This window comes from Condylura cristata, unplaced genomic scaffold, assembly GCF_000260355.1.
Source record: "Condylura cristata isolate star-nosed mole 26May11 unplaced genomic scaffold, ConCri1.0 scaffold00028, whole genome shotgun sequence".
NCBI lineage: Eukaryota > Metazoa > Chordata > Mammalia > Eulipotyphla > Talpidae > Condylura > Condylura cristata.
The window spans coordinates 5,144,454-5,170,472 of NW_004567129.1; the positions used below are offsets into that span (position 1 = coordinate 5,144,454).

General features: G+C 39.5%; 1 protein-coding gene across 1 annotated transcript in view; it reads right to left on the bottom strand.

Moving 5' to 3' along the window:
- CDH13 (cadherin 13) overlaps nucleotides 1–26,019 on the bottom strand; it is a 921,815-nt gene that overhangs the window by 679,374 nt on the left and 216,422 nt on the right. Inside the window, exon 2 of the mRNA XM_012730735.1 lies at nucleotides 24,685–24,796. Coding sequence (XP_012586189.1) covers nucleotides 24,685–24,796 — 112 coding nt within the window. The remainder of the gene's footprint in view (nucleotides 1–24,684; nucleotides 24,797–26,019) is intronic.

Here is a 26,019-nt window from a genome sequence, read left to right on the forward strand (position 1 = left end):
TCTAGAAAATTAGGTAGACTGGCATGACATCCTCGAGCCCTGTACTACAGACATCAGTCATCACTATGCTAACAAATAAGTTATGTAATCATCTAATACCAAAACCTAGATAACAAAAAAGTTAACCTGTTTGTATTTCATAGCTATTTACTTCTGTGGAGTGATCTTAAAATGGAACACAACTGCTTCTCACCACTGCTAAGTCTTGGGGAGAACATCTTGGAATGAACATTTGTACAGAAATGCAAGGGAGAAAGAGAAGGGTATAGAGTTGTGATTTTAATTGAAAGAGGTTTGTTTCTGTGTATCTGTACTCCTTGAACACATGTCAGGAAGAGGTGAAAGCTTGAAAATGTGTTTTAATATTTTTCCTTGCCTTCAGTTAATCACTTTGCCAAAATAATTAAGTCATGGCTAGTGATATTGACAATATGGCTCATGATGATACCAGCCAACATTAACAGATTTTCCTTGACTTGGGATGGGGTTATGTATAGACAAACCCATAGTAAGTTGAAAATATCTTAAGTTGAAGATGCATTTAATAAACCTAAACCCTGAACACAGTAGTTTAGCCTGTAGACCTTAGAAACACATTAGTAGTTCATATTGGACAAAAGTCGCTAACACATGTTTTATAATAAAGCATACACGTCTCCTGTAGTTTACTGAATAGTGTGGAGAGAGGGAAAAGGAGTCTCTAGAGTACCATTTGGTTATCCTAAAGATGGCTGGACTCACTGGGAGGTATAGCTCATCACTGCTGCTGCTGCCCAGCATCACAAGAAATCCAAATTCTAAGTACAGTTTCCACTAAAAGCCTATTACTTTCTCACCTTCATAAAGCAGAAACCTCCTAAGTCAAACCATCCCAAGGTGGGGTCATCTACACTGAGGGTTCACTGAGCACGCAGCATGCTCTGCATATGAGCACATTAGTTCATTTAAGCTCCACAGACAAGAAGAGAATAGGTGGCATCTGTGGATATCAGATCAGGGGATGGGGATTCAGAGAAGTTACAGGTAATGTGCCCACGGTGACATCAGTGTAGATGGCAGAGCCTGAACAGACCCAGCACTGACAGACTAGCATACTCTATCCCTGGGAGGCTCCACCCAATCGGTGATAAACTAGCAAGGAAACTCAGGGGCGTGGAAGGTAAGGAGCAGATCCCCAGATGTGGAGTGTCACAGAGGAAATATATTTGGTTTTCTTTTATTGTCAAAACTAAATATTATTTTAAGAATATAGTTACATGTCAAACCTTCACATATACATCAGGCTACAAAAAGATGAAATATTTAAATACATAATATTTAATAGATAAATCTAATATTAGTGTTGAATAATTGTCAGGGAAGAATGTTCTAATAGGTTTTTTGTTAAAAAAAAAAATCATTCTGGCCCTCCGTGGTGGCGCAGCGGGTTAAAGCACAGCACTGAGAATCTAAAGCCGCTTCCGCATGAGTTCAATTCCCGCCTGCCCCGGAGGTGACCACATGGCGTGGCAGACCTCTCCTGGCCCGCCCGCTGCTCCCCTCAGCAGTGTACTTTGTCGATCTGCCTGTTCTACTCCCCACTCTGTCTCTGGTGAAGCCTCTCACCGCCCCTGAGACTCTGGCCTGTACCCCAGTTCTGTATGCACAAATAAATAAAATCTTTAAAAAAAAATCATTTAAAATCAATGTGTTGGGCCTTCCCTGGTAGCACAAGGGGTTAAAGCACAACACTATGAAGCTATCTGCAGCCACTGCAGCATGAGTTTGATCCCCAGCCAGGGAGCTGATCCACCTGGCTCAGCAGATCTCTCCTGTCCCACCTGTCTACTATTCCCCTCAGCAGTGTATTTCTGTCAATCTGCCGCCTGGTCTGTTCCCCACTCTGTCTCTGGTGAATCCTCTTACCTCTCATGCTTCTGCTCTGTACCCTAGTTTTTGTATGCATAAACAAATAAATCATTAAAATATAAAAATAATAAATGGGCAGAAGATAGGAACTGACAGTTCACCAAGAAGAATATCGAAAGGCCAATGAATGCACAGACTACATATTCATCTTCACTCCCAGAAAGTGCCATACAGCTCACAAACACAATGAGATCATCTCACATCGGTAAGAAAAAACAACTAAAAAGACTCCCAACAAGAAAGGCTGGAGACAATGCAGAAAAAGACAAACCCTAATGACCTCAAAAACTCTGAGGAAATGTAAAGTGGGAATGTGGGTGGGAATGTAAGTTGTTATAGCCATTTCAGAAAGCAACCTGTTACCTCGAAAAGCTAAAAATGTATGACCTGGCAATCCCACTCTTGGCCATCTATCCAAAGACCATGAAACCATCAATTCAAAAAATTTTATGTTTGAAAATGTTTATTGCTGCATTGTTTATGATAGCTGGCCTTTGGAAGCAAACTAAGTGCCAACTGATGGAGGACTGGATCAAGAACATGTGGAATATCCACACTATGGGATAGTATCAGGCATAAGGGAAAAAGAAAGAAGAAATATTGCCATTTATGGTAAAGTGGAGGGAGTTCAAGAAAATAATATGCAGCAAAGCAAAACAGAATAGCCAAGACAAATATTGGATATTAATATAGCAGATGACTCAACAAAGCAAAATGTTTATAAAAAATAGTGGATACTAGTAAGTAAAGAGATGTTTTTGAAGTCAAAAGGGAGAGGGAAGAGAGATAGGGTTAAAGGGATATGAAGGATGGTGGTAGGGAAATCTTTTATATTAAAAATAAATGTGACACATACTTTTATTTTCCAAAATGTATTTTCATTCTACAGGGAAAAAAGTCTACCTGACCCAAAACCTTTAAGTAACTTATAATAACATCAAATGGAAGATGCATTTTAAAAAATAAAAATAAATGTGACACAAAAAAGTTTAATTGGCCCTATGATTGTATTGTGCTGCAGTCTGCTGCAGTCTGCTTTTTTACCTTAGTATTCAATCACGACATTTCTTCATGCCTTCAAACATTTTCGGAAGCATTATTTTCATAGCTATATAATATTTGATCATATGGGTATACCAGAGTTTATATAATTCCACATGAATTATTAGTGAATTTTCCTAATTATAAATGCTGTTTCAAGAGACAGATTTGTACATAAAAGCCTTTATTTATAATTTTGAAGGTTATAAATGTAGCCTGGGTCTACAGAGCATACAATCAAATGTGAACCAATGACAAAACAAAGTAAATCTATAGAAAAGCATGAATTGTCCTTACAGGACTTGAACACCTCATCACTTAATAACTCAATCACATTAGATATTTGACTAAATACGATTTTTTTTTTGAGAATTTTATCTCAGCTTCAGCACTTACACTTCATAGAGTTGAAGTTGTATATATAGCATCAAAGCAAAGGGAAGAATATGTTAGGAGGGCAAACTTTTATGTTTCCCAAAACATCCCGCCCCTCCTTTTCCTGGCCTGGGTCGCCTGAAATAGCCTACCACAACTTAAAAAGTAACATGCTCCATCACAGCCAGAATTAATTTTCATTCCAAAATCCCTAAGAGGCATTCTGCCTTCACTCTCAAGAGTTTGGATGAATGGCTCAAGAAAATTATTTTTATTACTTCAGCATTCTATTTATTCCCTTAGAAAAGCCTGTTCAATTCTTATTTCATTAAAAAAGCATTAAAATGTTATATTCATCTTCTGCTTAGGAAAACATCTCTACTTTGTACAAACTGAAATGCATCTGCTTTATAATATTTTAAAGTATTTTATTCAAGATGGCAGACTGCGCTGAGAATCCGTGCCTAAATTAATACAAACATGGGCACCTAAGAAGACACACACACAAATAATCTCATATGAAAGTTAGTAACTGAATGGCTGAAAGACAGAATTCCTAAAAGTTAAAAATCGGATGGGTTATAGACTACAAATGAACAAAACATAGCAAGAGCTGCTACAGAATAGGAGAGCGGGCCCAAGGTGGTATCAAGCTCAAAGGGGTGAGAAGTTGGAAGAAAATGGGATTGCAGGACCACCAATCAGGCAATGAGACCTGGCACCAAAGAAACAATCTGAGCGTTTCCCCATTTCCTTACATCATAAAACAGTAGGAACGTGGGTGTCTGTCTCTAAGAGCAACAGGAACTAATAGCAGCTATCTCACTGGGCACCGGATGGCTTTGCTTTCTACCTAGCTGTCATGGATGCTGTAATATACCTGTCATATACCTTTTCAGGGCTGATGGGTTTTTCCCACCCCCTCACCCCGTCTTTGTGGGCAGCCTTCAGCTGTTAGCCTTCTATGGAATCACCTTTTGCTAAAGACCATCTTGTCCCAAAAAGTCATGTTCTTTCCCAACTGTTCACATCCAGTGATTAATCTCCATTGAGTTATAGAGACCCAACACCTGGTCCTAATCCAGGGTCACAAGAAGGAACATCCTGGTTTCGGAATTCCCTGTGGCTGACTCTTGGGTGAGAGTTCATCAGAGTCAGCTTCCTCTTTACCCAATTCTGCTTCTTTCTCTGTCCTTCCACAGGCCACAATCCCAAAGCACTGTCTATTAAACTTCCTGTACACCAATCCATCTCAGAGTTTGCTCACTAGAGACCCCAGCCCACTGTATCACCCAAAATGCAGACTTGGATCCCCAAGAAGATATCCCAGTGGCACAGACTGTATCTTCGGCAGCCAAAATGCTTTTATATTAGAACTGGAGAGGTCAGAGTGTTGAGTCACCCTCAACAATCTACAAGGATGAACAACAAAACACTGGAAGGAAACTAGTTTTGGAAATGGTCAGGGCAACTGCACATTCTGTTACAAAAAGCCGACATAAGCGGAGGGAACACTTTCCTGAGGAGATACGGAACATCAATGATGCTGAATGTCTTTAAACGCTCACAGACTTCATCTCACTGGAGTTTCACAGCCCAGGAGCTGGAAATCACTCAAGCTGTTTTACAGATGTGGAACCTGAGGTTCTGGGAGTGACCTGCTCCCTCAATGCCAGGACTTGTGCCTCAATCTTCTGACTGATTTCACAGACGTAGTGTTGACCTTAAGATCAACATCAACACTTAATAGCTGATTGGTTTGTAAAATACAGCATGGTATTGATACATAATAGAAAAACTATTAATTTATAAGATGCTTTTTACTACAGAGAGCATGACACGGGTGCTAATCGGCACCACTGGCCTTGATTTGGGTCACTGGAAGAGCAGCTGGCCTTCTTCAATCAACCACACAAGTATTATCCATAACCAGAATGAACCTGGCAGAAGTCCCAAAACAAAGCAATTTGCTGTTTTCCATTTCCCTAAATCTATCACCAAAATAACCACACAAACACTCCCATTCAAATCACTTTTATATATGCTCAGGCTGAATGAGATGAAGGCCCCTTGGCAGGAAAAGCATTCAGTAGCTACTTTAGCATCATTGATACATGAAGCAATCAACCCAGCCCAGTACTATGTAAATGCAATGACAGACATTTTAATAATAAGCTAAAAACATCCAACCCCTCAGTCTGTATAGGTACCTGTGCCGATAGCCAGTTCATGGGGTCAAATCATTTGAAAAGGAGGAGAAAGAGGATGCTGCCTTAAAGAGGTGAGTGACTGGCTTTCCAAAGCTGAAAATATTTGGAGAGATGAGGACAATGTATAAACTCTACAGATATTACTGCAATATACCCTTTATTCACAGAACTCGAAATGAAACATGGCCATTCAACATCAAATAGGATTAATTCATAGAAATGTTTTGCCTTTAATAAGTATCTGATATGGACACAGGGCCATGGACACTGGGTGCTTGCCTTTTAGAGAAATGGAAGCTCAGAGACTTAAGTTATGTTCCCCTAGCACAGGCCTAGTAAAGGTTGGAGATGGCATTTAAAACCAAGCATGGTGACCTCAGAGCCTGGGTGTTTGCCTAACACAGATACTTAAGAGGCATGTCTGTGATGATAGTGAGCATGGATCCCCACCTTTCACTGGGAGAGTTTGGAGCACTATGGGCACCTCCTCACTATGAGAAGGAAGAACATACCAGAAGTACAGAGCATAGGTGCTATTGGTGCAATAGTTATAGGAGGAGGGATGGTTTTCCGCAAAGTGGGGAAATAAGAAAATAAGAATTCCTTCATGGCTTCTGAGAAGTTAAGCAGCTCATGTAGTATTGCAAAATCTGTCTACTGCCTTTTAAAATGCTCAGTAAAATCAGACTTGACCTACTTTCAAAAGCCCCGATACTATCCAGTCCCTGAGAAAATTATAAGCCAGACAGAAGAGCTGTGAAAGCCCCACCCTCAGGAGGGCTTCTGGGGTTAATCTGCTCTTCACTCCTGGATGGCTATGGAGTGGCTTCTCCTTTTCTAGTAAATTCCAGTTTGTGCCTCAAGAAATAGGGACCATATTACTGAACTTTATTTGCCTGCCTTTCTTTTCAGATTTTCCTGGTTGACCTCTCCCCTCTTTGCTAGAGACACTGTTGCCTTAGGGAGGATTTGGAAATTGAATCAGGAATGTAAAGAGAGTAAAAGTTTTAACATTCAACCTGGAGACTGTAGTGAAGCAAAAGTTCTAAAACCTGGGTATCCCAGGAAGAGAAAGGGACTTTCTAATTTGCAAACGTTTTACTGCAAGCCTTTGGTGGAGCTAACTCATATTTCTCACCCACCCTGAGACATTTTGACCTGGGTGAAAGAGGCAGGGAAATGCTGCTGAACACAGAGACCAGATGGAAGTTTCTCAGGGGCTCAGAAAGTCTGACTTCTGAGTTATTATTATGCTACAAAGCTTTATATTTTAAAGGTGTGTGTATTCCCAAGCATCTTGTTTCCTGTGAATGTTAAAGAATGTGAAAAAACAAAAAGAAAATATTTCCACTTTCTCCTCTCCCCTTAGACAAAAATCAAGGTTCAGTTCCCAAAGGTTCTGATCTGCCCTCACTCTGAGGTGAATGGAAAGATGGTTTGTTTTTGCATGCTGAATCTACCAGAAGTTTATAAAAATCAGATGGGGAGGAAATGGTGAAGCTCTAGAGTTAAGGGAGGATTGAGTATCCGTTTTTCTGACTAGAAGGGGATCTATACCAAGGTATTAGTGATACACAGTGGGGAACTCTACCCTCTGATGTCCAGCACCACTCACGCTGGAGGGACAAGTCTGTGCATTGCCTTGGTCTGAACTCCACCCCTGAAACACTGAGCAAGAGTTGCTGGGAAGTGGGTGGGCAGTCATTTTGGGTAGCTTTAACAGGGAGCCATGTCTGTGGGTTGCCTCCCTTTTTCCTTTGAGTTGCTGTAGAAGGCAATTGTCCACTAGGAGGTAGGCCTTCACCTGCCCACTCTCACCCCCCACTCCTACTCCTCTACCCTCAGGTGGGAGAAGCCCCCAAACTGAGTAATAGAAAGCCTCTGCCACACCTTGCTGATTTCTGTACCTATAAATCCACTTCATACATTAACTGATAAGTGGACTATTTCCTTCTTCCCTGCTAGTTTTCCCTTTCTCTCTACTTACCTGTTGGTTAGAACACATTGTTTTGTTTTTTCTTTATTTATTGTGCCAAAGGCACTTTTGTTTGCCTTTGTGGTAATAGGTGCCTGGCCCCAGAACTGGTGAGAAAGGGTTTAATCCAGTGACAGTTTTTAGACCCTCTGCAATGGTTACAGTATGCAGGTATTCTGAAACATTCTATGTGCATTTTCATATTTCCAAATTCTGAAAGGTACTAAGGTTAAAAATAAAACAACAACATTCTTCAAATTTATTTAACTTCAGAACTCCCCACCCCCATTGTATATTTCTATCAAAATTCTATATAATGATGTTCCATGGACAGAGTTTTGGAAAATGCTGGTTTGGAACACATACAAAATACCATGTTCTGAAAACTGAGAAGACTAAGTCATGAAAGATGACTTAGTTATATTAAGACCAAGCACCAAGACCACTGGTGTCAACCTGATTAAATTATCTGTTCCCTAAAAATTCTGCCCAAGAATAAGACTGTAGCCCAGTATAAACTTCAATTTGCTTCAGAAAATTCATGAAGATCAATTCACTTGAGTGAATAGTCTGCTCACCTACACACGTGGCTCATTTCACTGTGTATTTGAAAACAATTTACTTCTAGGACTTTAAGGTTTATTGAAAGACCTTGCTATGCCTACCAAAGCTAATCAGTATATCATGAAGTTTTCCAATGCTGGTTCCCTACTTACTGGAACATTATTAAGGTGTCAAAGTGCTACTCATTATGAAAGAAATTTGCTTTATTAACAAAATTGGCTGACGATAACTCGGGAAGGTAAGCAATGAGCTGTTGAGCCACAGGACCAGAGAACTAGTGATCTTTCAACATGGTGGTCACATCTCCCCTGTGTGGGGACACAGACTGCCCATTTCCCAGCCTGTTTGAACCAGCTCTCAGAAGCCAATAACTGCATCAACACCTCTGATATTTGTTTATGGAGTCCTTTCTTTAGGGAATGACCTTCTAATTACTAGACATGTCCCCTTAGGTCACAGGGTGGGGGTGGTCTTTACCCAATTCAAGTCAATCAGCTTCTAGTGCAAATAATTTGAGTGAAGATGCTCCAAAACTGGGAAGTAATTGGAACTCAGCTATCCCTGCAAAAGTTGCAAATACTAAAAATGTGGTCAAAGGACCAATAGCTAAATACTTAAAGGGACAATGACCAAATAAATACAGCATTTAAAAGAAATTTTACTGACTAATAAACCTGTTGGTTCTGATTTTTTTCCTTTTTTTTTCAATTAAGTCATTTTCATTGAGGTAATGTTGGTTTACAGCACTGTACATAATTTAGGAGGATAGATTCACACTTCTTTAAAGTATATGATCACACTGTGTCCATCAACAAAGCACCGACAGTCCTTCACTAGAGATTAGTAGACCTTCTCTCTCCACCCTACAAACTCCTCATGGAAGCTTCAGTTTTGCTGTCACATTTTAAGGGTTTGTTTTGTCTCTTCCTTTGCTTTTTTTATTTTTTTAAATACTGTATATGAGTGAAAGCATCAGTATTTATCTTTTTCCTTCTTACTTATTTTATTGCTTAGTAGCATTCCATTGTTTACATAACACATCTTCTTTATCTACATACCTGCCTTTGGATAATTGGGTTATTTTTGTAGCTTAGTGATTGTAAACAGTGTTGCAAGAAACACAGGGACACATATATCCCTCTGAATTAATGTTTTTTTTTTTTTATCTTGGAATAAGTATGTAGGACAAGGATTGCTGGATTATATAATAGATCTATTTTCAATGTTTTGTGAAATATGTACTGTTTCCTATAGTGGATGAACTAACCTATACTCCCACTAACAGTGTAGAATGTCCCTTTTATCCACAACCTCCCAGCACTTGTTTCTTGTCTTTTTTATATGGGTCATTCTCATTGGTGTGAGGTAGTATCTCGCTGTGGGTTTGATTTGCATTTCCCTGGTGATAGGTGAATCTATGACTGTTTCCTTGTGCCTGTCTGCCATTTGTATGTCTTCCTTAGACAAGTCTTCATTTAGCACTTCACTCCTGTTTTTACGACTCTTAAATTTTTAATTTATGTTTTTGTGTATTAATTTTCTTTTTTATAGTAACAATTTTATTATATTGCCAGTCGAATTGTTTACATATTTAAAGTAAGACAAGAATGGGTGCAAGTTCTTTTGAGGTCATATATAGACATTATTTAATAGGCCCATTGATGGTTTATTTAATTATCTACAGAAGATTTGTTCACCTCACTGTTTACTAATCATTGAAGATTACAGATTTAGTGAAAGTATATGTTAATTTTTAGATTTCTATACAGTGTATATGTGGATAATTTCCAGTAGAAAGAGACAACTCTATGGTTACAGATACTTTTCCCATAAGCAATTAACCTAGTTTTGCATGTAACCTAGTAAACTCCTATTTTAATATTTCTTTATTTTAAATTACCTACAAATGCCTAGTTCTTCAAATATTCATTTAATTAAACTTAGTAGTTTGCTTTTTCTAAAGGTTTATTTATTTATGCATAGACTGACTGGGATACAGGCCAGAGGTGCAGGTAGAGGAGGGGTGGTGAGAGGATTCATCAAAGACAGAATGGGAAACAGGCAGACTGACCAAAATCCACCGTTGAGGGGAGCAGCAGGAGAGGTCTGCTGTGCCATGTGTGTAGCTCCCTGCGGATGGGCCTTGGCTGTGCAGTGGCTGTGAATGGCTTGCTTTAACCACCAGGGCGGCCCCCTAGTTTTTTAGTTGCTGAGTTTGGACCTGCATTTTCTTTATATTTCTATATGAATCATGTTTTAAGTTATTAAAGTTATACCTTGAAATATTTTACAAAATGAAAATATTTAAAAAAACCAAAATGAAATGAAAACTGTGCTTTCATTCTAGGAATCTTGTACAGCATTGTCCCATCAATTTGTGGGTCTCCAGTGCTGAAACCATTTGCATTGTCTTAGTTTCTATCCTTTCTGAGACCTGTCCTTCAGATCTTTGGATGAAGCTATAAATTACAAAATTGCATCCTGTCAAGCTACACAATTGCCTCCTCTCAAGTCCCTTCGAAGTCTTAAGTTGGCTGGGCCTATCAGAACCAATCAAGTTACTAAAGTTTAATGTAGCTGACAAAGTACTGTTTTTTAATGTTTTTTTATTTATGCATATAAGAACTAGGGTACAGGTCAGCTGTCCAGAGGTGGGGGGGTGAAAGAATTTACCAGAGACAGAGCAGGAAGCAGAACAGGAAGACTGACAAAGTACACTGCTGAGGGGAGCAGTGGGTGAGACAGGAGAGGTCTGCCACACCATGTGGATCACTTCCTTGGCTGGGGATTGAACTCGTGCTGAAGTAGCTTCAGCTAGCTTCATAGTGCTGGGCTTTAACCTGTTGTGTTATCAGGGAGAGCCATAACAAAGTACTTTATAGCAGAGTACCATCCAACTTCTCTTAAGCTACACAAATAAGCCATACCCAACACAAAAGGGTGCCTAAATAAGACTGTTAGAATGAGAGCAAAAAGTCTGACCAAAGCCATTCCAGAAGCAAAGCTAGAAATTTTGGACATATATATATCTTATATATTATATGCTATATACATAATAATGAAAGCACACACATATGCATGCGTGTGTGTGTGTGTATAAATTTGTATCTTAGGCCTCACTCAAGTGATACCTGCTTAGACCTTGCACCAAAATAAACAGAACATCTGAAAGTACAGTCAAGACTGGTGTACACCAGTCTCCATTCCTTTATCTAGCAGTTGTCATTCTTCCATCCCTCTGAATATCAATAAGGGTTCAGTTCTATATCATGTCCTGCCTGCTCTTTTGGACATTCAAAGTTACTAATGGGCCACATCCCTACAACACTGCTCTGACAATCCTGGTTGTCCCCCTATTTCAGTCCTCCCTGGTCTTAGTATCATCCATTTCTGTCATCAGAGTTCCAGCCCTTTCTTAGACTATGTGTCCCCACTCACCCTCGCTTTCTGTTTTGAATTTAAAAATGTCTTTCCACTGAAAAATGCAATGTTAACTATATTCCTAGGAGGTTTTAACTCATTTTGAACTATTTTTCAAGCACTAATTATTTCTTTCATGTTATTCAGAATCAATGTTTCCTCATTTGGAATCTCCCCTGCTCCCATGGAATTTGATGTACACATATGAAAATTAAAACCGGTTTTAGCTAAAAATAGATCTCCTGGGATGTCTCTGGAATCAGCTGACATGCACAGTTAAGAGAAACCTGGATGGCTGACAACTGTTCTGGCTTCAAATTGGAAAGAAACAGGCTGGTGCAATGGTTGGCCCCTTTTCAGGGATGGCCTGCCAAGACATCATTTACCAAGTTGCTCACAAGGAGGAGTGGTACATTGTAGGGGTTGCTGGAACAGAGGCAAGGTTACTACCACACTCTGCTGCCCCCAGAAGCAGCTGGGAAGTAAAGAGGGCAAAGGAATGTCTAGCAGCATTGAGGCTAGCCACTTTTCAAGGGAAGATTCTGCTAAGCAGCAGTGCAGCTTACAGTTCTGAAGCCCAAGAGGCTCAGTATTCCAAAAGCATTTTTATAAGTCATTTGGCAGCAAAATCCAACCTGAACTGATGGATGGTGTCTGTGGTCTTTATTTATTCTTCTTAGGGTAAATATTCATATATTTTACTGCATAATTAGGGAACTGTTTTATTACAGGGTGCCCCAGGCCCCCCCTGGTTCAGTTGTATAAATACAGCTTACACAATTTATTAGCTCCCTCAATTATGAAACACATCTGATCCAAGCTTGGGAAGCAGTACTTCTCAAATATTTTTTCAAGGAGCAGACTTTTAACATTTAGCCTACAGAATTCAAATGTGAGGGAGAAGGCATATGTGCACATCAGAGGGAGAGACTTGAGGGGGAACACATGCACCTAAAATATGAACGAACCTAAAAGGGAGGCTTGAAGAAAGTAGAGAGAACAAAAGTTCTATTTCAAGAAAGCCGAACTTTATTGAAAACGCTCTGTGCCACCGTTGGTGATATTCCTACAGTCCATCTCAACAGCATCAATCTGCAGAGATTTTCCTCCTAACCCATTTCTTTCAAATGACAAACTCAAGCAACTTTACCATGGGGCTTGCTTGTGGCAGGAGCTGTCCTAACTCTTTGGCATTTGTAAACTTGACTGATGCTCTAACAATTCTCCCATTGGACAGATAAAGAGGTCAAGGAACTGAGCTGACTGGAAACACCACTCTTTGTAAATGGAAAGCAAGAAGTCCACCCTTATCAGGTCTGTTCTTAAAGATATGGCAGGGAGTGCCACTGTGGAGAAGCCTGGATGTAGCATTTCCTGAGGACAGAATATGTGGAGTTGAGATCAGAAAGCCCTTTTCCACCACTGACACATTTTAATTTAGCTCTCAGACCCTTTGACCAAATGTTATGCCCTCATCTATAAAATGGGATTCATAATCCATCTTATGATGCTTGATATAGCCAAATACTAGTTGCCTTTCTGGAAAACAAGATCTCACCCTTAAAAGCCCATTCTCTCCTTAGGACTTTTGTTTTCTTTGTTCCCTCTACTTAAATGTTTAACAATCCAATCTTCACCCAGCGGATTCCTTTGCCAAGTCCAGTATTCTCAGACAAAATCTCTTTGGTCACCCAATCCACAGCTGGCATCTAGGAATCTCAATTTTACCCCTTGCCTTATTTCCATTATAAGATGTATCAGAGTTTCACATATCCCATTTAATTTTCTATTGTGTCTATCTCTCAGTCTACACTAGAAAGAAAGCACCCATTCAGAAAGTGTCTTTGTGACATGGTAGAGGATTATTGGGGCAGTGGTGGTAGGAATGTGTGAAAACATATATTTGTAGTGGTTTAAATTTATAACCCCCAAAGCAGATACAACAATGTAAACCAACCAAATACAATAATAATAAACACAATTTGGAGAAGAAAAAAAGAAAGCTGTATTCCTTGTACCTAATATATGGTCTGACTTGTACCTAGTATATGGCCTATTTTTTAACAATGGATTAAATAATGGTAGAGACAGTTATAGTCTTTCCTAGCTCTCATTTCTGTCTCCAGAAAGAAAATTTGAATTTGATCAAATGCAGTACTTGGAGATATTTTGAATAGCAAGTATTTGTACCTCTTTCCCATTTACTTTCAATTCAGCAAAATTTCCATGAAAATTAAGGTGAAAAGGACACACAGAGGACAACACATTATCAGAAAGTGTATTTGACCTATTTTCCTTCTTAAACTTAGAAAAATCTATGCATCTATGCTCTATCTTCATGTATATTTTGATGCTCTATTCATTAAGCAGCTCAATTCATGTGGCTCTAATACCTTAAATTAGGATCTCCTGTAACATCCATATGTTCATGTGTTCTTAATCTCTTGAAGAAAAACAGAAATAAAAGAGATTTATATCAGCTCCAGCCCTGTCTGAATGAAGACACTCAACAGGTTGAAGAGTGAAACCATCTGGCAGCTCTTAGGATTTAACAGTCTTAATGAGGCAATCTGCTCACCAGCATCACCAGTGAGAAACCTAGCATGATGGCCGTCCTCATCCCCTGACATCTAAAAGACATTTCCATTTGTGTATGTGCTGAGTTCTAAAAATTCTCATGCACGGAGCACAGACTGCAGTCACGGAATAGTCACTGAAAGGACCGTGCTCTAGAGTGAAAATCCCTGATGTGGACTCCCTCACTTTTGCCAGACCAGCAGTTCTCCCTTCTGAAAATAGCACCTCTATATCCCCTGGCCTCAGCAACAGGGAGCCAAGTCTCCTTGAAGACCATCTTGGGGGAAACCACTCTGAGTGTGAGGTCACCAGCAATTCAGAAAGCAGAACTGAGAAATAAAATGTGATATATTAGAGGCTATATTAGAGCTTTTGGAACGATGTTCCTAAAGTCAGTCCAAACCTTGAAATAAACCTTGTTTTTAATCAAATAAACTGATAAATTTATATATTGTCAATGAGGCTAGTCAGATTTTTGTTACTTTGAATTACAACCAAAATAATACTAATATACCCTAATAATCAAATAAGAAACACAGGTCTAGAAAGGAAAAGTATCATAGAAGTCTGTGTTTGAGATGGGATAGACTCCAGGGATTCTGCATCTTAAAAAAACAAACAAACAAACAAACAAACAAAAAAAACAGGGATCTCCCTGGTTAAAGCACAGCTGGTTAAAGCACAGCACTAAGAAGCTAAAGCCACTTCAGCCTGAGTTTGATTCCTGCCCCGGAGGTGACCCACACAGTGTGGCAGACCTCTCCTGACCCGCCTGCTGTTCCCCTCAGCAGTGTACTTCATGAGTTGGCCTGTTCTGGTGAACAGGAATTCAGAAAGCAGAACTGAGAAATAAAAGGTGATATATTAGCAGATCTCTGGTGAATCCTCTCACTGCCCCTGCACCTCTGGCCTGTACCCCAGTTCTGTATGCATAAATACATAAATCTTTAAAAAACGAAAACAAAATCTTTCCCTTCTGTCTAAGCCTCTCCAATCTAGACCCCTGGGCTTTCACCCCTAGTTGATAGTCAGGTGCAGTTTAGTAATGCTGCGATGCCCTCTCCCCACCTCTTCTGTGATATATACCTTTCAACATCTCCATATCAAACTTCTCAATGAAAGTTGGAGCTCCCTCACTCTCATTTGTTTCCTACTCTGAAAGTCAAGAAAGCGAGCCACACTGTCTGATCACATTGCCACCCTTTCCACATGTTACCTACAATGACAATTCACACTGAAAATAGGTTTCAGAATCTCAGTCAATTCCAACCAGCCCATCTCTTGATTCTGTCCCCTGTTTCCTGTACTACCAGTAACAGCCACTGTCAATAACAGCAAAGGTCTGATGAAAACAAAATATGTAGTTCATCTTTTGTGACATGATTCCATCCACACAGCAGCTTCTTAGGAGCAATAGCAACTTTATGGAGATGAATTTAGATGCCTACAAGACAGGTTGAATGAACCAGGGAGTCAACTGGTGACATGAGGTAGGTAGAGACTGGAGTCCCCCAGGGAAAGCCTTCATTACTATTATTGCTATACTATTTCTGGCACTAGTAGTTTAGCACTTACATGTACCAGCCACTGTCCAGAGCCTTTTACATAGATTAACATTTCATCCTTGGAACAACCTCCGGGGGCTGCTGTCATTATAATATTCAGTTTGCAAATGAGAAAAGTGAGGTACAAAGATATTTTCTTCTGTTGTTTTCCCTTAGCTTGTCAAATTATTTAACTAATAATGTATTGACCTTGGATTTGAACCTAGGACCTGCCTCTGGGATCTATGTTCTGGAGGCCCAATGCTGCCCAGTAATTTTTAAAAGTGAAATGTTCAGTGATGACATCAAATTCCTGTCATTAAACATTACCAATTCCCACAGGGAGCAGCCAAACAAGACATATCCATGGGGCAAATTTAGCCCAAGGGCTGACAGTGTGATCCTTCTGGTTTATTTATTTCTGCTGTTCTGCTGATAAGAAAACCTCTGTCAAGGCAGCTGCATTCATATCCACATCCCCCAGCTCCTAAAGCCGTCTCACTTTGCTACTTCATGCTTCCCAGACTCAAAGTACATCTCAGGATCCCCATCTACTAGAAAGGCCTCTAAGCATTTTGCCTTGTGTAAACTGGTGTAGGTGTGTTTTTTCTTACCCTGTACTCATTGTATGATATTATTTTTTACATTTATGAGGTTGTTTGTGTAATGTACTTAACAGGTTTATAATAAATAATTGACAGATTTCTATGTTGTTGCACATTTGCTGGGAGTGGAGACAAACCCATTAAAATATTACATTTCTGGGCCCTTCCTGGTGGTGCAGTGGGTTAAAGCACAGCACTAAGCGAAAGCCATGTTAGCATGAGTTCAATCCCTGCCTTGGAGGTGATCCACATGGCACACAGACCTCTCCTAACCCACCCGCTGCTCCCCTCAGCAGTGTACTTCATCAGTCAGCCTATTCTGCTCCCCACTCTGTCTCTTGTGAATCCTCTCACCACCCTTGTACCTCTGGCCTGTACCCCAGCTCTGTATGCACAAATAAATAAGTCTTTCAAAAAAATTACATTTCGGCCCTCCCTGGTGGTACAGCGGGTTAAAGCACAGCACTGAGAATCTAAAGCCACTTCCACATGAGTTTCATTCCCGCCTGCCCTGGAGGAGATCCATATGGCGCAGCAGACCTCTCCTGACCCGCCCACTGCTCCCCTCAGTGTACTTCGTCCATCTGCCTGTTCTGCTCCCCACTCTGTCTCTGGTGAATCCTCTCACCCTCTGTATCTCTGGCCTATACCCCAGTTCTATATGAATAAATAAATGAATCTTTAAAAAAATTACATTTCTAAGGATTCTATTTAAATATAAGAAAAATTCTCATTAATGTAGATAAAGTCCACATTTTGATCCAAAATATAATCACTTTATAGTGATAGAGTGAAATAAGTGATGCCACAGTAATTTTCCTTGACATAACAACAGTGTAAAACAAATATACCACTTGAAATTCCAATCTTGTTCAGATCTATCCAGACTGGAGAACAGGTGATGTTCAATAATTTTACTAACCAGTTAATCAATCTCCCAAACTGAGAGTTCATACAAATTAGTAGTACAAAGGACAACTTGCAAATGAAAAGGAAATTATCATTTTTGAAATCACCAAAACTGAAAACAAAAACAAAAGAACTTAGGAAATTCTCAAGGATAAAGAATATAGATCTACAAAAACTCAAGTCAGCTTGAACTGGGGAAACAGGCCTTTCTCCACCTGTCAGGTTGGAAAGTTCATCCATTTATTACCATCCAAATGAAATCTTTTCAGCAGGGTCAAAAGGCCTTTGTTTTGACATTTAATTCACTGGGGATGTATTTCTTGTGTTAGAATGCAAAAGACCTCTCACATTGCTTTTTCATTAATTGCCTTCATTTTTCAAGTTCCCTGTTTGATTTATAGTCAATTAAAAACACCCTCGAAAGCCATGACTCATGTATGTTAAGTACAAATATGATTAATGCCACACCATGCACTCCATGGGTGACCTGGCCACTAACCAAGGTCATTGTCAAGGTGGCATGAGTAAGCGTCTTGGGAAAGGAACTCAAAAGGAGGGTGGGAATGCAGGGCCACAGACACTCTAGCACTGGATTAATCCCAAGCAAAGAAAAAAAAAAGTATTCTTTTGAATTTCTCTATAGTATAGAGGAATTAGAAAGTGGCTATGAGCAGGAACAACAATGAAGTGGAAGTTCTCTCTTTATCACATCCCAGTTGCTGAAATTAGGTGGCCATTTTAAGAGGTCATTTCCTTGATATAACCATAAATATCAACAAAACCATAAGGCACCAGACCAGAGAACACTGGAAAAGAAACAAAGCTTTAGAATTCTAGTTTTCAATCTTGGTGTTACCAAATACAAGTGATACAACTTGGGTCCAATTGCTTCATTTACCAACCTTAGTGTTATCTGTAAAATGGACACATGAGACATGAGAGCATTTTTCCCTAAGGGTTGGTCTGACATCAAAAGGTTCTGCACACTTACAGAGCACACCATAAATGCCAGATGTTAGATGTCAGCAATGATGTCACAGTGGTGGTGTCTTGTAATAATCCTAGCATGTGTCCCTAAGTATACTTGTTTCATTTTCTAGGAATGCTATCTCTATGTTGGTAGGAGGACCTTATGAGCAAATATTTTAAGCATTAACCCTATCTCTCCAGAAAAGTAAATACATTGGAACTTCAGAATATCAGAAAAGAGTGAATACCTTAAATAAGAGATTCCCACCAAGATGAGATAAATAAGGATATCTGATGTATTTTTTACAAAAAGAAAAAAATGACTCAAAGACTTGCCTTTTCTCCTGTAATTAGATCTTCCTCTTTTTATGGCTTGTTTTTTTATTGGTACAAAATACCTTTTAAAAGAATGTTCTAGGGCCTCCCTGGTGGAGCAGGTGTTAAAGTCTCAGTGCCATCAAGCTATCACCAGCTACTGCAGCATGAGTTTGATCCCCGGCCAGGGAACTGACCCATATGTGCATCAGACCTCTCCTGTCCCGCCCACTGCTTCCCTGAGCAGTGTATTTCAGTAACCTGCCTGTTCTGCTCCTCTCTGTCTCTGGTGAATTTCCTCATCCCCCACACCTCTGGCCTATACCCCAGTTCTTCTTCTTTTTAAGAGTTACTTATTTATGCATACATAACTGGGGTGCAGGGATGGTGAGAGGGTTCACCAGAGACAGAGTGGGGAGCAGAACAGGCCGACCGATGAAGTACACTGCTGAGGGGAGCAACAGGCGGGTCAGGAGGGGTCTACCGTCACACCATGTGTATCTCCGGGGCAGGGATCAAACTCATGCTGAAGTACCTTTAGCTTTTTTTTTTTTTAAGATTTATTTATTTATTCATACAGAACTGTGGTACAGGCCAGAGATGCGGAAGGTGAGAGGATTCACCAGAGACAGAGTGGGGAGCAGAAACAGGCAGATTGATGAAGTACACTGCTGAGGGGAGCAGCGGGCGGGCCAGGAGAGCTCTGCCACGCCATGTGGACCTCCTCCAGGGCAGGCCGGGATCGAACTCATGAAGAAGTGGCTTAAGCTTCTTAGTGCAGTGCTTTAACCCGCTGCGCCACCAAGGAGGGCCAAGTTCAGCAATATATTTTAAAAATCAGAGCTTAAAAAAAAAAACACTAATACATCACACTCAAATGGCCAAAAATTACTATTTTAGAGGTTTCTTCAGATTGTGATTGGCCAACATGATTTGTCTTTTCAAAATCCAAGTTTAAATGACAGTTATAAGGAAATTTACCCTAGGTATGAGCTAGGAATAATAATAATAATAATAATTAATATCAGCAACAATACTGATAGTAATTGTTAATAGCCACTTTCATTCATTCAAAATTATGGTCTATATTTTTCTATCAATTATTGCATCAATAATCCAGAAGTAGAAACTGCCATATTATTTATAGAAAGATAAAATAATTTAAACTTGGAGGCTTCAAATAACTCACTCATGGTAACACAAATAACACATGACTATGTGGGTATTTGAACCCTAGCTTATGCGAGCTTAAAACTCTGTGACCTTAACCACGCATTGCAATCACCAGGAAGATGCAACTGGAGTCACACTGGATTAGAACCATGAAAAGATGAGGCTCCTCCCTGGCAGTTTCTAAGAGGAGTGAGGGGAAAGTTGACTTTTTCAGTCCCAAGCATCTTCTGTCAAGAAAAGCAGGTAATCAGAAGTGTGTGACCTCGCTCTCCTGCTTGTACTTGCCAACTTTGTCCTTTCTCGTAGGCAGACCCAGGTTACTCTGAGACAGCTGCCTCCTTTGTGGTTGATTTCTTTATCTCCCAGCAGTCTCATTTTGACTTCGGTCACATTGTTTTGCTAAGACCTATATAGCAACTGAGCATGTATGTGTATTCCTCTACATTTCTCAGCCTCTCTTGCAGTTTGGTTGGTTATAAGACATGGTCTGGGCCCTCCCTAGTGGCACAATGGGTTCAAGTGCAGCACTGTAAGTGAACTGGAATTGACCCACATGGCGCAGCAGATCTCTACTGACCCGCCTGCTGCTCCCCTCAGCAGTGTACTTCGTCAATCTACCTGTTCTGCTCCCCACTCTATCTCTGGTTAATCCTTTCCCCATCTCTGTACCTCTTTCCTGTAGCCCAATTTTGTGTGCATAAATAAACAAATCATAAAAAAAAATAAGATTAGGTCTGGCTAAAGAATGTGAGCAGGAATGATGCATGTTGCTTCTGAACTAGGTGGGTGGTAAGCCTCCAGGATGCCTTCCCTATACTTTCTTGCCCCCTGTCCGCCATCTCAGTGATATGTGTGACTAGAAGGTACAAAATGACAGAACCAAGCTGGAAATAGCCTGGTTCCTCAAGTTCCTGCAGGGAGGGCAGCCACTTGGAGGTGAGCAACCCATGTGATCTGGATGAGAAAGAAACTTTTACTTGTTATGTCACTGGGATAGTTTGGTACAAAGCCTGTTCTGACATATGAGGATCTCTTATTAAAAAGGTAATTATACAGGTCACATTTGAGTTAAACTCAACCGGCAATTTTTCTATGTACTCATATAGCTGTATATTTATATATATGTAGCCCAAAAGGAATGATCCACGAAAGATGAACAAGGGTGGAAGATAATCATCAATCTTATATTAGCTGGATGGTCAAGGCGTATCCTTATTGGACACTGGAAGTTTAGGCACTACCATTTATAGAGGCTGGACAGTCATGAGTCTAGTTTCCCCCAAGTAAACTTGATTGTAAATCCCTCCATAATGTCAGGAAGGTCTGTCTACACTGACAGGGGAGGTCAGAATACTCTGTTCTGCAATATGGCAGAATGCATTCATTTGGTCAGAGGTTTATCACTTGGTCTTTTCCTACCTATGCTGAATGACTGGTCAGTTTTCCAGGCCAGTGACCCTCCTGGAGCCTGTGTTATCAACTGGAAAGCTGGAGCCATGATCACTATTCTCCTCTATTGCATCAAGATAGCAGCTAGCAGAATCCTATGCTTTTCATATCGCGGGAGAAGCAAGCACACCAAATAATTTGAGAAAATCCTGGGAGCAATAGGCTCTGCCATAAACCCCTCACAGACTCTACCCTAAGTCTAAAGATCTCAAGTGGAGATCTGTTGAGTTTCTGCCTTCTACCTGTCTTCCCCTTTCTTGTAATTTGCATAGAAAATGAGAGTAAGCCCATCTTTCAGACTGAAATGAAGCCAAAGAGTTTTGCCCCAGTTCTCATGAGAGGGGGCTTCGCATCATATTGAAAGATAATGTGAAAGAGCTCCCTTGGCTACATTAGAAGAAATGGTGGGGTGCCATGTTTTGATCCTGGAAGCTTGTTGAAAAATGGCCTTTTAAAGACGAAAGCCAGTCTGGTTAGTGGAAAGGAGAGTAGAATAAAGAGTTATTTGGATGTGAAGAAAATAAAAGACTTTAGAACAACTGAGGGAAAGATGTATCGCAGTGAACAGTGAATAAAATATTAGGGAAATAAAAGGAGTGGAGGCGACCATTAGTAACAGTTAAAGCAGAAAAAGATAAGTCACTGAGAATTGAGGAGAAAGATGAAAAAGGATAAAAGGAAATATTACTGTCTGAACAAAGAGAGCAAGAAGCCGTGCATGGAATAAACATTGCCTATAACCTACTAAAAGCTGAACACAAAATCGGTTGAATATAAATCTGAGGCATGAGCAGATATACTATGTCTGTCAGGCAAAGAGACAACACTTTTAGACAACTTTATAGAAAGGTGAAAAGTGAAGGCATCGATTGATTAATTATTCTGTATCTATACTTTGTGCAAAAATCATGATGATTAGAGGCCAATACTCTTAAATATTGCAAAGACAAAGGAAAAATGGAAAATGCAAATGCTACAAGCAGAGCCCAAGATAATGTTTCTAACCTTTTAACCTGTTATTCCCAGAATATCAGCTTGTATCTACAAGGTTTGATCTTGGCTTTTGACCTCAATTGTCTAAGAATTTTAAAACTTTCTGCTTCACTTGACCATTTTCATTTTTCATTCAGATGTTGGTCTTGTGTCAATATGGTTTTCATTGTGAAAGTACCCACCACTTATTGGTTTCTTTGTTGTGGCATTTTTCATAGATAGAGGGATCTTGACATAAGGAAATAGAGGAAAGAAACTGAGAATGAAAGAGAGAAGGAGCTGGAGAGGGGGAGGAAGAGGCTTAAAATATTATTTAGTTTCTGACTGTAAAACTGAGGCAACTTGAAGGCACAGTGGTAAGGAGAGGGAGGAGGTACTGTGGAGAATGGTAGAGGAGTATAAGGGTGTAATGACAGGCATGATGTGAAAACATACAGTTGTAGAGGTTTAGACCTGTAACTCCTAAAGCAGGTACAATGATATAAACCAATTTTACCTCAATAATTAGAACAATACATATATTATGTAGTTAAAGAAAAAGTCCATTCAATATTTTGAGCTTTTTTAAATCTTGCCTTGCAAGTGGAATTAGCTGAACCATTGCTAAGACTACTTCTAGAAATAGAGATTTTTTTTTCCCCTAAATGGTAGTCAATAGATTTTTCAGGTCTGTGAAAACTGACTTCATTGAGACAATTAACTTTATTCCTAGGGTCTATAGTCTGTGATTGTTGCTTTGAGATGAACTCAAAAGTACTTAATCATATCTGCTCTTTGCATTTTTTTAACCCGAGTTTTATGTGTATGTGTGTGTATGCATGTATGCATACACATATGTGTGTATTATGTATTGTAAACAAACAGGGAGCTAGTCAGATACTGCTGATTCAACAATTCACATACAAATTAACATAAAATTTTTCAAATGTTCTCAATTTCCATGTTACTGGCTTTTCCTGAATGTGCTATCATTGATAATCAGCTAGTTCCATTTAGCTTTACTAGCTTACACAGAACCAACAACCATAACCCACTTAATTACTTCAGGGGTTTAAAACACACACACACACACACACACACAGACATACACTCAAAACTGTGATATTGGAATGTACAGTATGGTCTAGTTTAAATTAAAAAGATCCCCCAAAGTATGATTGTTTCCAGCTTCTCAACAGTGAATTAAAAGCTGTTTCGAGTCGTGAAGATTACAGAAGCAATCACATTTATGGGCCTGTTTTGCATACCAACTCTATTAATTTCCATACTCAGGGTGGCTTCACATTTCCACGCATGTTAATATAGATGCCATTTGGGATAATCGCTTGAAAGAAGAGCGAGAGAAAGGAGAAGAGAGAAGATGAGATGAGATGAGATGAGACAAGACAAAATTAGAGGAAAGCCAGGAAAAAAACAGTTCTCTTAAGCCAAGTTCTATTTGGAATATAACAATTCTGATAAACAGAAGAATCAAAGACAAATGAGGATTCCTGATGGCCTCACCCAGAAGTCATACACAGGGATCAAATTAACGTGAATAACATTGAAATCCAAGCATCGTGCCTTTCCTGCACCTTGTCATTACAGGCTCTAGTTACTGAAATGATTTCATTGTAGTAATTGCATCATGATGTGCACGGGATTCACCTTGGGTAGCACCCTCCATGCTCAGTGTTGCATTCTCATTATTACATCCCTATCCCTTTCCACTTTTAAATGTGTACTGGCCTCACAGAACAACCCAATCAAGTTCCCCCCCCGCCCCCCCGCTAAACATGCCAAATACGTAGCACAGGGGTGAAGGAACATGGCAAAGTCTGGAAGGCAAACCTGAGACCATAAGGACAAATGTGTAGTTTTCTCTTCCCTAAAGGCATTTAGAACATCTGAACAAATTAAACCATTGTTTTCATATAGTTCATTCCCAAATGCTAAAGAATGGCATGTAAGGACCTACATCTAAATGGTTAATTGTCTACCATCACTTTTAAGGTCAGTTGTGCTAAAACTGCTTGCACATTTAGCAATGCACTCCATGTTCTCATAAAGACAAAGCAATATAGTGTTGGCATGAAAATAGGAAGAGATTATAACCACAGATCTAAGGGGAGCATATTTTAAGGAAATCAATTGGAATTTGGGGGGATTTGAGTTTAATCCACAGAATAGCCTGTAGAGGCTTTGAGTCTTTCTGAAGGCCATCTTATTAGGCTTAAGTGTAACAGTTTTGAATTCCTATGCCTAAAAATTCCCACAAGTCACATAACGATCTCACCATTTTTCAATCACCGGATATGGATGAGAAAAACAAGAAGACCAGAAATCTATAGAAAGGCAATGGTTTTGCTCCCAGGGATCTGCGCTGAGTGTATATGTTACTTTTGCACAGAGCAATACACAAATTGGAGGCTGGAGATGCCCTTTACTGGGAGCAATCAGAACACAGTCACTAATCCCAAAACACTAAAGTGAGACACATTCCATTCTATTCACCTCTGCTGAAGAGACCAGATTCAAGACTTTAAACCTTGAGGCTGGCAGTGACAAAGGAAAATGATCAGCTAAATTTAGGGGCTACCACATCCTACAATACATTCTTTGTCATGGTGAAATCACATGAGGATAGGCCAAAAGTAGTGTCATGTGACATTACTTACAGTTTAGAATCAACTGGTCCTCAATGAATTCAGCTGGCTGGTTGATATGGAACACTTTCTGCTGAAATCCAGGAGTGCAGTCAAAATCTTCTGCAGATGTTAGCAGCAGCACCTGAGAAGACCAAAGCCATCAATATTTTAACAGCGGCTTGTGTGTGTTTGCCCTACTAAGTTTCACCAAATCTGTGACATTTAGAAATGAACTGAGTTTTTAATTTAATTCCCAAATGAAGTACGTTGAGACTTCTCTGGCTGCCAACAATTCATTTTGGCAATGAGATTTGGAAAACGTGCAAATGGTAACAGCTGCTGTGATTTCTATGAAGCTGCAGTTAAAGAAATAACTTCATCAAATTTTTATACCTGCTAAGGATCTCACCATGATTTCCATGTGTGAAACTTTATTACAGAAACTGTCGATTTCCTATGATGTGTGAGCTAAAACCAATTTCAACTTCTTAGGTGCAAAGGAACATTGTCATCTATGAAGATGAAGAGGAAGAAAGCAGGGATCATCTTTTGGAAGAACTTTCAAAAGTTAAAGAAAGAAGTGGTGAAATTAATTTTATAATATATCTCTTTAGTTTAATCATCTTCTGGAAAGAATTTTGGATCTAGTAGACCTTCATGATCCATGAAGGTGGCCATGAGCCACATGTGGCTACTAAGCACTTGAAATGTAGACTGAAATTAGTGAAATTAGTAAATCAGTATAAATTACCTATTACATTAGAAGACTAAACCCTAAAAAGAAAAAGAGAATATCTAATTAGCAATTTTATATTGATTCTGTGTTGAAATGATAGTTCACAGATTAAGCTAAAGGGATTATATTATAAAATTAATTTTACCACTTCTTTCTTTTTACTTTTGAAGTTCAAAAATTCAAAAATTTTGATTGTTTCCAAAAGCTCAACTATGCCTTTGCAAATCCTTGAGGCACTTCATCCAGGAGTCAAAAATTTAAGGTATATATATATATATATATATACATATATGTAATATATGTATATATATATATATATATATATGTAAAATGTCACACACACACATACACATCCTGGGAAAGGGATAATTTACTAAGGAATAAATGGTCTTAGGCTTCACCGGGAAAGACTATAAAGCCCCGTGAATCACCTTCTTAACCCCATTGGTCTCGTTTATATGGAGCACCTACTACAAGTACTGGCTGAGACAAGATGCCTCATAACACTTTAAAAATCAATGCTAGCATTTCTCAATCTTTGCTGTATGGCAAGCACTGTGATATGCTCACTTAATGTCCTATCACATCTAATTTCCACAACAGCCCTATGATGTATTCAGCATATTATA